At 37.8% G+C, this 12,091-nt stretch overlaps 1 protein-coding gene across 1 annotated transcript in view; it reads left to right on the top strand.

Annotated features, from left to right (window-relative positions):
* Window positions 1–12,091, top strand: part of LOC118269291 (uncharacterized) — a gene marked incomplete at its 5' end in the record, with an annotated part of 72,832 nt that overhangs the window by 11,625 nt on the left and 49,116 nt on the right. The window contains 14 exons of the mRNA XM_050698229.1: window positions 1,204–1,248; window positions 1,807–1,925; window positions 2,447–2,580; window positions 3,253–3,394; window positions 3,781–3,933; window positions 5,232–5,445; window positions 5,952–6,063; window positions 7,007–7,177; window positions 7,794–7,928; window positions 8,323–8,444; window positions 9,264–9,376; window positions 9,820–9,974; window positions 10,733–10,875; window positions 11,324–11,500. Coding sequence (XP_050554186.1) covers window positions 1,204–1,248; window positions 1,807–1,925; window positions 2,447–2,580; window positions 3,253–3,394; window positions 3,781–3,933; window positions 5,232–5,445; window positions 5,952–6,063; window positions 7,007–7,177; window positions 7,794–7,928; window positions 8,323–8,444; window positions 9,264–9,376; window positions 9,820–9,974; window positions 10,733–10,875; window positions 11,324–11,500 — 1,935 coding nt within the window. The remainder of the gene's footprint in view (window positions 1–1,203; window positions 1,249–1,806; window positions 1,926–2,446; window positions 2,581–3,252; window positions 3,395–3,780; window positions 3,934–5,231; window positions 5,446–5,951; window positions 6,064–7,006; window positions 7,178–7,793; window positions 7,929–8,322; window positions 8,445–9,263; window positions 9,377–9,819; window positions 9,975–10,732; window positions 10,876–11,323; window positions 11,501–12,091) is intronic.

The following is a 12,091-nucleotide window of genomic DNA, read 5'->3' as shown; positions in this document are numbered from 1 at the left end:
ATTTAAGTCGTTTCTTTTAAATTATTTAGTTTAAGCTTGGTTATTATAGCATAGAGGATAGGTTGTAATATAGTTTCTTTTTTAATTGTTATAAATTCGTAATTCGTAGCTTTCTTTAGTTTTAAGTTAGTTTAAGTCCGTTTTTAAACTATTTTTTCAATGCCCTAAGTGAGTATACATCTATTAAATTCAAACGCAGAGCTCATTATGTTGATTTTTGAAGAGTTCCCTGGAATATCTTCCACATCTCATTTTTGAAGAGAACCCGCGAGATCGGGAACTATGTGGTTAAAACCAAAAATTTGCCGGAAGTCACTATTCCACGCGAACGAAGTCGCGGGCAAAAGCTAGTGACGAATAAATCGGACTTTATTACGTCACATTGATTGTTTTAGGACAAACTGTGTGGACTTATCAAATAAATATTTGACCCTTATTATTCCATACTTAACAATACAATAAAGGGCATAATCAGCACAGCAAATGGTTTAAAGTCAGAACTAATTGAACACGTGTATATACGTTCATTAATTGTCAATGAGGATGATTAAATCGATGTAAATACTCAATGGACCAGGTTCTAGAGATAACAGAGTGACTTGTGACATATTATTATGTCTTTAATGTTTATTAGTCTTTACTTTAATGAAGGATGTGCCTATCACTGATATCTCACTGATCTGGCCCTGGCATATACTTTGTTGGTAGTTTATTTACTCTTACTAGATGTAAACTAAATGATATTATATTCTAAAGTATATAGATTAAGGTTCATTAAAGATTATTTATATTCTTAATGGGCTTCTTTCAACTGAATAATGTCCAGGTACAAACAACAACATGTAATATTTTTTAAAATCAAAAATAAAATAGTAAGATTGTTTTCGTTGTTGATTTTATTTAACTTGTACTGAAATATGTTTTATGTAAATAGTAGCAGGAACGATATTATTTTGTAGATAATTTTTTTTAAGTTTTAAATACTAACTCAAATACAAATGCGTAAGAAGAAACGTTGCCGTCATTGTCAAATTGACAGGCCTATTCCAATTTGACGGCTGTTCAGTTTGTTTTGTAAACAAACGGCGTTTACAAAGAAAAATCTTAAGAATTTAATGTTTTCTAGTTTCCAAAATACAGGAAATTAACTGAGATTCTTGAAATAGTGACATATTTTATTTATTTGATAATTTCTTTTCTCAGATTCCCTGAAGGATCCGTACATATGTGGATCACCGACATGTAACGGTAAGTTTATATTAACTACTTTTAGTTTTCAACTCTTATTCGTTTCTAATAGAGAGCAATTTTAATACTTTGTTCTTTTTTAGGTAATATAACTTTGTAGATCTAGAATAGTTATCACCTTAATGTGATAATTATTAGTTGAAATATGTTTTTATAGTTTCACACACTTTTTAATCCATCTCAGATATTGAAACATTGTTAATTTATTGTATGTTTTGGTTAATAGACTAGGTCCTGACATAATTTCAATGTTTTCTTCAGAATAGCTTTATAAAGCACAAACACTTTTGAATTATTTTTAATCTGACAGAATAAGTGCCTGTTTCACCGCCTCCATATTTAATTTATAAGTACCCAATAAACTTATATAAAAGATAGTTCACACAAATTACGTTCTTAATTCAAATTTATCTTAACCGCTTTCCAGATATTGTGAAACAGACCCTAAGTATAGTTAGTATAAAGTTTAAATCTGAAATTTTTTTATCACAATTTAACAAAATGAAATAGTTACAATATTATGTTTTTTAATTAAATACTGTCTTAATTGTATTCCAGAGCCAGAGAAGTTCAAGTATTTACTAGATGTAATCTACCACTATGAGTACCAGGTCAATGTCGAGACCTACTTCGCTGGATCCAGTAATAACCGGTCCACACTGGATGTTAGGGCTGTGGTAAGTTACTTTTTTTATATTTATTAACTTTCTGCATGTAGGTTCTTTCAAAATTCTGTTTTTTTTATGGCATAACAGCTTATGCCATAAAAAAAACAGAATTTGATCAGAGTGTAATTGGTAAACAAGCCTATGGATCACCTGATGGTAAGCAATCGCCACCGCCCCTAGATACCCCAAACACAAGTGGCATTACAAGGGTCGGGCTTTTTGGGGGATAGAAGTTTAAGTATTGTTAGGAAAATTAACACTGTTGACAAAATTATTGTGTACAATCAGTGTGTTTTTTCAGAATTTCTCTTTGAAACAGAGCTATACAATACAATACAATAATAGTAGACCCTAATCAATATTTAATAAGGAAAATCCAATAATAATACCCATCTCATAAACACAATATCAATTTGAAACGGAAATTCCACATTTCCTATACATTATCTCATCATATCTTCTCTAAAAGGTTATCACACTATCAAACTAGGAAATATGATTCATTGAAATATGTACTTTATCTGTTACAGCCTAAAATTCAATTTATAACACCATGTGAGGGTCTCCTGCAGCTGACAGATGTTACCCTGATAGATCAAGATGAGAACTACCCGGTGGAGAGAGCTGAGAAGTTCATTCATGCTGTCTCACTCTTTGATCTTAGGTGAGTAATAATTGAATACTTTTTTTAATTAGTAACTGTCTCATTGAACATGTAGCAAGTGTAATTGCCAAGCAAATAATTGCTTCTTTAGTTGAATAGCCCCAAATGGGACTGAAGGTTTAATTTCGCCAGATATGGCAATAGGCTCACCCCCTATTACATGGGACTTATGACACAAATGGTTAATTATGTATATTGTATAGCGGCATTACGTGCCGTGATGTGCACCTCTGCCTACCGCTTCGGGGATAAACGGCGTGACGTTGACGTGACGTTGTAAACTTCATATGTGCGATGTAGCATTTATAACGTAATCCGTTAATTTGCTCGTCGATCATACATGTGCGACTTCAGTCATCTGTCACTTGTCGCGTGTCGCCACAATGGCATGAAGTTTAGATTTCTGCCCAGATAATAGCAACAAACCTCTAATATAAAATATGGCAAAAGGCACACTCCCTATTACATGGGCCTTATAACACAAATGGTGAAAAGTGGGTGTACACTGTACATTGTATAGAGGTATTACGTGCCGTAATGTGCAAGTGCACCTATGCCCACCTATTCGGGGATAAAACGCGTGTCGTTACTTATAAAATATATTCATAATCCATACATATGTTATGTTGTGTATTTATAGTTCTAAGCAATAGTGTTGTTTTTCTCTTCCAGGTTCGCCTTCCACGATGGTATCGTGTCAGAGATATGTCCGGAGCCGGAGGAAGAGGACTGGGTACTTAACTTCAAGAGAGCCATCCTGACTCTCTTCCAGAATACCATGAAGAGGTTCGATATCAACTTCAAAGGAGTTGAGGTATGAACGGTTAATATTATTTAAATTTTAAATGAACTGATTACCTATACCAAGTTGCTTCATAGAAATATGTGTGAAATGTTTGTTAGTGAAGCCTTGTTAGTGAAAATATATTTACAATTGAGCTGGTTCGATTACTCAGTCAGGCAACCACAACAGATTTTGAAAATGTTGCACTAGTCAACAACACTACCCAGTAGTTACCGATGCTACTACCGAGTAAAGGATCTCGCATTCGATTTCCAGTACAAGCAAAGTACTTGGATTTGAAAATTCTCAGTAGTACCAGAAAGCCTAAAATGGGCCCTGGACCCTGACACCTCTGCCTATCCCTTCAATAGTTAAAAGTTTTTTTTTACATGTTTTTTTTTCATTTCTCTACACAGCAAGACATCCACGGCACATGTAGCGTGGACTACACGGTCCGCGGCCAAGAGAATACGAGCCTTATCCTAGTGAAAACAAGGGATCTTTCACAATGCACCAACCGATACAAGTATATGTCTATATTGCAAACTGTGAGATACGACTTTCAGAGCGTGAGTATTACTTTTGTTACTTAAATAAAGGTCCAAGTTTAATTATCAATAGCTAATTATAACAGTCTATTACTGGACTATGGATCTCCTCTACATTAGGGTTTTCTGTGCTGTAGCTATGCTACGAAGGTGTAATAGCTAAGCTGTGAAACTATGCGACCGTTTCCACTGATATTAAGCCATGTAGCTAAGCGAGGAAGATGCGCATCTCGCGCTATCTCTCAGCTATACAATGTAGATGGGGATGGGACAATGTAGATGATAGGGGTGGGACTTCTAACCCGTTAAGGCTGAGTACTACATCTAATTTTATCGACAAAAAAAATAATATGGGGGGTTGAACCCCTAATTGAAAATATTGAAAAATAGTGATTTTTTCGGTAAAAATAATTCACAAATGATTTTTTTTCTCACCAAAACATTATCAAACATATGAAAAAAGTAATGAATTAGTTAGCCAAGGTTATTATAATAATAATAATATAATATATATTTATTTGCGTAAAACATGGTATAAATGGTGTTACAATATAAAATGAGCTTACATGTTTTGCTAAAAGTGTACTTAGCATGCAAATCTTCAACTTAATACTAACATTAATATTTCTTATCCATAAATTCCTTAAGACTATAGAAGTTATTTGTATTTAGCCAGTTACATAGTTTAATTTTAAATAATCTAGAGTTTAAATTTCTTATGCTATTCGGTAACTTATTATAAATACGGACACTATTAGCTACCGTTTGTCGTTTTTTTTTTTTTGTTTCTACGATGCATACAACCTTTGATATCAAAAAAAGTAAAAAAAATATAAAAATAGCCATAATTTTTAGACCCCTTCGACCCCCGACTTTTGTTCATAAAATTAGATGTAGAACTCAGCCTTAACGGGTTAGAAGTCTCGCCCCTATCACATTGTATAGTCGATAGCAGGGAAGCCATCGCTAGTACATATCTGTAGCACGTATCCATAAGACGCCTTTTTTCATATAAAAAACAAAGATTAGCTGAGTCCGTTTTCAAGTTTGCTAAGCTATGTGTATCAATGAATATGATTGGATCCATTGCTAGACTATGGTTGTACCCTTTATGGTTGCAAGCATAAAGTTTATGATAGTTAAATACTATTTTCTTAAGGATTCCTTCTATAGCGTCTTTAGTTTGAGCAATGATGATTGAAGTGGGGTTTTTGATTCAGTCGGACAACCATGTCCGAGAGCGACCTCGCACTCCCCTTTTTACCTTTCCCGTGATCATAATACACTTTATAAAAACTAAACTATTAATTATGTTACAGAAATTCCAAACATGGCCCGTTCTAAAGTCGGAGAGCAAGTGTCGTATAACGGTGGACCACCACATCTACAAGGCGGTGAGTTGCCGCGAGCGACACCTGTTCGAGCCGTTCTCCGGCAAGAACTCCGGCGCCATGACCACGGTGGTACAGGACCTCGTGCTGATCAGAGAGCTTAACAAGACCGATACTGAGGTTATTGAGTCGCAGCCTAAAGGTGAGATTAATATTTGTATTATTATTTAAGCTTATGAAATTGATTTGAAGGAGGGGGGGGGGCAATCATCCAATGACTTCTCCCGCTTTGGGCTAGGCGAAAGGTAGTGTCAGACTCTTACTGACTAAAATCCACCCCGTTCCTACTCCTGCTTTTCGAATCGGAGTAACCCGCTACGTAGTTCGCAGTCCGTTTATTGATAATTGCGTTGTTGATTGAGTTACAAGTGTGACTGCCGAGCAAGAAAAGAAGGTTCGATGCCTAGATTGGTTATAACATTATTGACATTAATTACACCGAGTCGTGCCCAATATATTATATACTCATTATACATATATTATAGACTCATTCATAACATAGCTAGCCAAAAATCAATATTAAATTATGAAATGTGCACTTCTGCTTACCTTTGAGGATTAAAAAGCCCACCTATACTACTATAATCCCACAATATAAACCCACAAGTTATTTATATTACATTAGTACCTATATTTTTATCTCCGCAGCATGGGTAGAGATCCCGCGCCGTTCGAACTTGCTGCACCAGCACATCGTGTACGTGGGGGACGACACCGGCGGACTCAAGGCCGCCAGGGACGTGCTCAAACTGCTGTGCATGTGAGTATTCATTCCTTTTATATAGACGTAAAACCTACTACACCAGCACACCGTGTACGTGGGGGACGACACCGGCGGACTCAAGGCCGCCAGGGACGTGCTCAAACTGCTGTGCATGTGAGTATTCATTCCTTTTATATAGACGTAAAACCTACTACACCAGCACACCGTGTACGTGGGGGACGACACCGGCGGACTCAAGGCCGCCAGGGACGTGCTCAAACTGCTGTGCATGTGAGTATTCATTCCTTTTATATAGACGTAAAACCTACTACACCAGCACATCGTGTACGTGGGGGACGACACCGGCGGACTCAAGGCCGCCAGGGACGTGCTCAAACTGCTGTGCATGTGAGTATTCATTCTTTTATATAGACGTAAAACCTACTACACCAGCACACCGTGTACGTGGGGGACGACACCGGCGGACTCAAGGCCGCCAGGGACGTGCTCAAACTGCTGTGCATGTGAGTATAGATATAGACAATATTGTAATACCAGCGGCAATATACACTATTCTGTATTCAAAAGATTTTCGATTTTATTACAAAACAATAAAGTTGAAATTCTATCAATGAACTTCTTGCCTAAAATATACTACATATTTGTCTTTAAAACATGTTCTGTTAATATCATCATAAGACGGTTGCCTAACAATAGATTTTGAGGTCGATTTCCAGAACGATCATAGCGTTATTGAGATTTCGTTTCTTGATTATAACTACTGTAATAAAATAATCACAGCAATTGATATGGCCCAATGTCTACGGTTTACTCACGTACGTTAATGGGGAAAAGCTCTACTACTCTACTTGATGATTGTTGAGTCCCTCTTTTTTACTTAAAATTATTTTAGTTTTATTTTTGTATTTATTACTTGAATATTAAGCTCGTTGATACATCATATAGTTATAATTACATTTGCACCTGTTTCCCCCTCCAGGGTGAAAGACACGACGGCGGAGAACCAGCACACGCTGAACGTGGACGAGAACATGGACAGCGGGTCCACGGTGGGGCTGTGGGGGCGCCTCGTCCGCGCCGCGCGACCCCTGCACCACCCCGCGCTGGCGCAGCTACTGGCCCGGGCGCCCTCCATATGTAAATCTGCTACGTAAGTGTCTTTTATGTGAATTTTGAGCCTGAATTATTAAATGTATTTTGAATGTATAAAAGGGACGTATCAAAGTGCAATTTATGAGATTACACATAAGAGAACCGTGTATCTGATACTACAGTTCGACTAAGAAATTGTTAAATGTCTTTTGCATGATGAAATATATAAGAAAGACGTTTCAGTGCAATTTTATTACGAATACTACAATTGGACTAAAAGTCAGCGTGAGTTAAGATATTGGAGAGCCAATCCTCCTTACCTCAATCCCCAATCCCCAATCCCCAAACCCCAATCCCCAAACCGCCGCAACTCACTTCTGGTGTAGCGGGTATGCATGGGTGGTGCTGATTACTTACCATCAAGTGATCAGTCTGCCGTCCCATCCAATAAAAATACATATTATTCATAACGTAGTATTCACTACGTTCGCGCCATCTGTACCCTTAGTACGAGCCTCCTCGAATAAATCAACCAATCGGAACCCCAGCAAACTTGTACTAAGGGTACTGACCATAAAAACTGTTAACTCTCATTTCATTCCGTTACCTCTTCAACCTTAGTAGTTTTGATATAAGATTCAAATTTCAACTAACCTATTTCTTTCTATTCCCAGCAAACACATACTAGACGCCCTACCCTACATAGCGAGTCCTGGTTCAGTGGAGCTCATCAAAGAAATGATCATGAAGAACGCAGTCGAGAGCGAGACGAGACATGAATGGCTTATGTCCATGGCCATGATACCACGGTGAGTTTATACCTTATTTTTAAAGTGATAAGATTGATTTTTGAATGTTAGTATATGTTGATGATCAATAGAGGTCTAGGCTTTAATCAGAAGCTATTAGTAATAATAATTTGATTCCATGAGCAACGAAATATGAACTCTATTAGTATAAGCAAGTAGTTCTTTATTCCATAACAGAATATTATCAATGTATCACGTCTTAACGCTAGTCGCCTTATATCCTAATTTGATTTCATGAGCAACGAAATAAGAACTCTATAAGTAATAGCATATAGCTCTTTATTCCATAACAGAATAATCAAAGTATCACGTGTTAACGCTAGTCGCCTTATATCCTGAACAATACAAAAGCGACTGTAAGGCTTATAACATAAAGTTCTTTTTCCAATTCCAGTCCAAAGAAGCTGATGTTGGACAGTATGTTGGAACTGCTTCAGAAACAGAAGAACGACAAGGTGATTAGTTTCACCGTGTCCTCGATGGTACACTCGTATTGCAAACATAGTGGGAAGGAATGTGAGTATTCATTTAGAGTATATTCCTTCTTTTTTTATGAAACAGACGTATCACCTGATGGTAAGCAATCGCCGCCGCCCATGGACACTTGAAACATCAGAGGCGTTACAAGTGCGTTGCCGGCTTTTTGGGGGTTAGGAATTTAAGGGTTCGGGAATTGGGGATTGGGAAGATTGGGAAGGGGGAATTGGGCCTCCGGTAACCTCACTCACACAACGAAACACAACGCAGACGTTGTTTCACGTCGGTTGTCTGTGAGGCCATGGTATCACTCCGGTCGAGCCGGCCCATTCGTGCCGAAGCATGGCTCTCCCACACTTAAAAGGCCGCCAACGCACCTGTGACTCCTCGGCGGCATTGAATGCTAAACATCAGATGACCCGCCTACCGCTTGCCCCGTCCCATAAAAAAAAAAATCTACATTTTTTATGTGTGAGTCCTTCTTATTAAAAACTTCTCCTGTATCGGTACATATACATCACAGCCAGACTCGTGATTGTTCGATTTAGGTGCATTGAATTTAAAGAGTTGTTTCGGGTGTTTATGGGCGGCGACAATCTCCTCGTTTACCGGTTTATGCAAAAAAAGTAATGACTTTGGATTAAAAATTAATTATTATCATGAATAGGCTTGCCCAATCAATAAAGGGCAAGTTTATTATTGCTGTTTCTACTATGTCTCTGGTATTGATATCTACTCGAGCTCAGTGGCGTGCCACTGAAGAGGCCTTTGTCCATCAGTGGACGAGAACAGGCTTGTGATGATTGATATCTATTAGTCTTCTTACTATTAAATCTATGTGTAATATGTGTGTTACAGTACGCGAATGCTGCGAAGAAGATACTCCAAGAGCCATCGCACTAGAATTCGAAAACATAGTCCAGGAGATATCTGCTAAAGGTGTCATTAAAACTAGAGAGGACAGGAACAATGTAAGTATATTATAAATAGGGTAGATGATTAATTTTTATTTTAATGTCCGTCTTGTAGATTATTTTAAAATATTAGATACGTATTTCTATTATTTTCTTGCGGAAACAAATACTTTCGAAGATATAATTAAGATTTTAAATATTGCGTGACGTCATTTCTAGATACGTTTTATACGTAGAAATGACGTATTTGCACCCACTCCTAAACTTTGATTTGATTTATCTAAGTATTGTTATGTTATATGCCAAAAAAGAAAAACGTGTCTAATATTTTTTCATTACCTAACTGATAGACTAAATAGATTTTTTATTTATATCATACCACGTCATCATCCCTATTACACTATTTTGACCACAGAACCACTCAATTTGACAGTGAAAAATACTCTTTAACCAATAACAATAAGGTACAATTTACTTTAACCTACCCAACATTATTACAGATCATAATAGCGATCAAAGCCCTCGGCAACATCGGCGGCTTCAGGAAGGAGTTCGCAGACAAACTGCTGAACATTATCGGCGATAGTTTGGTGCCTGTACCCGTTCGACTGACGGCCGTCGACGCCTTCAGACGGACCACTTGCGATGAAACTCGGTAATGTATTACTAAGTCGTGTTTGATATTGTATTTTTTGCCGTAGTTAAATGAAGCAAGTAAAAAGCGGAGATGCTATAATGCAAAAAATCAGCCCTGCCCAATGATGATAAGTAAAAAGGTGTAGATAGGTTATACGCGCTCAGAAAGTGGCACATTAATATGTGGACAATTGGCACTTTTTTTTATTTTTTACCTGCATAATGCACACCAAATACCTGAGCTAACTGCACCCTGCGTACGAGTATGCTTTACGTTTATAGTAATCGAAACGAGAGCGGGTTCGGCGCTCTGATTGGTTGCTTTATTTCAGCCGGCCAATTAGAGCGCCGAACGCGGTCACGTTTCGATATCGTTAAACGTAAACCAAACTCGTACTAAGCCCTCTATAAATGTTACAAAATAAGACATTAAAATACTATGCTTTAACTTTTGGATATGACTGAGAATAAAAAAAAATCAAATTCTTTCAACTTGTAGTCAGTACAATCCCTCATACTTAAAAGGCTGTTTAAAGATTACAGTACCTCTACCATGATAGTTTTTGTCGATACTCGAAAGCGAAGGGGAAATATTTTGTCAGAATGGCAAATTGAGCAGTTCGAGAAATGACGGAGCTATGTAGGCGTTGTAAAATTAGCCATCCGTAAAAATTTACGTCTGTCGATGATCGACCATTCTGACAAATACTATTGCTTCAAACTCATGGTAGAGGTTCAAAACACTACAAAATTTTAACATAAAACCTTCTTCCACAGAGAATATTTCCTAGAAACGTTTAGAGCGGACTACATGAACTTGGAAGTACGTCTCGCGTCGTACGTACAGGTGATGAAGTGTCCCGACCTCGGCACGCTGAGGAAGATCTTCCACACACTGCAAGATGAACCTGTTAACCAAGGTAGTATGGTTGATTTTTGTTTGCACTTGTTATTGATGATCAATTATATCTTGCTTATCATTCAAAGTTGAACTCTAAACCAAAGTAATAAGATTGCTTTTTGTTTGAACGTGTTATGACATGAGTTTTGTTAAAATGTAGATTACTTTTAAGACTCAAAGAAACAATGTTACTCATATTATAAATGTGAATGTTTGTGTGTATGATTGTTTATTCAATCACGTCAAAATAGCTATAGAGCTCGAGATGAAATTTATAACAGGGGTAGATTATGGTCTGGAATAAATCATAGGATACTTTTTTATCTTATGGGACCGCGGATGAAGCCGCTGTTAAACGCCAGTAAGAAATAACGCATAGTCAAGTTTCTCTAATATTTCACCACACTCTCTCAATCTCTCTTTATCTCCCACTCACTCACCTTAACTCCCAATCTTCTTTTCAACAGTAACAACATTCGTATGGAGTCATCTGAGGAACCTCGCGGAATCCTCGCTTCCATCCCGAGTGGAGATCCAGGGTCTTCTGTCTGGCAACCAGATTCCCCACCTGGAAGACAGTCCAGACTTCAGAATGTACTCCAGGAACTATGAACAGGGAGTGTTCTTTGATCAGTATAATGCTGGTAAGTAGTAATGATATTATTATGCAACGTCACGCCTTTTCATCATTAGTGTTATAAGTCCCATGTAGTAGAGGGTGAGCCTATTGCCATATATTTGACTGCACGGTTGGCGCGGTGACTAGGCAACTGGCTGCCGTGCAACGTGTAGCGGGTTCGATTCCCTCACTGAGCAACACTTTGTTTAATCCACAAATTGTTGTTTCGGGTCTGGCTGTGATGTGCATGTAAAATTCTATGTTTGTAAACGCACCCACGATACAGGATAAAACATTTAAAAATAGTTGGCTGGCCACAACTGCGCACTTCCCACGAAATTTCTTCCTCGCACAGCAAAATTGTGGAATGACCTGTCGTCAGCGGTATTTCCTAACCGATACTTACTAACCTTCAAGAAAAGAGTGTATTCATTTTTAAAAGGCCGGCAACGCACTTGTGACTTCTCTGGTGTTTCGGGTATCCTTAGGCGGCGCTGATCGCTTTTTTATGGACTAGGAGGCAAACGAGCAAACGTGTCACACACATGATGGTAAGTCAGATCAGCGCCGCCCATGGACACCCGCAACACCAGAGGATAAAAAATATATAATATAT

Source organism: Spodoptera frugiperda, chromosome 14 (genome assembly GCF_023101765.2).
Source record: "Spodoptera frugiperda isolate SF20-4 chromosome 14, AGI-APGP_CSIRO_Sfru_2.0, whole genome shotgun sequence".
NCBI classification, from domain to species: Eukaryota; Metazoa; Arthropoda; class Insecta; order Lepidoptera; family Noctuidae; genus Spodoptera; species Spodoptera frugiperda.
Note: the sequence above shows the minus strand (reverse complement) of the source record. Positions and strands in the feature narration are given on the sequence as shown.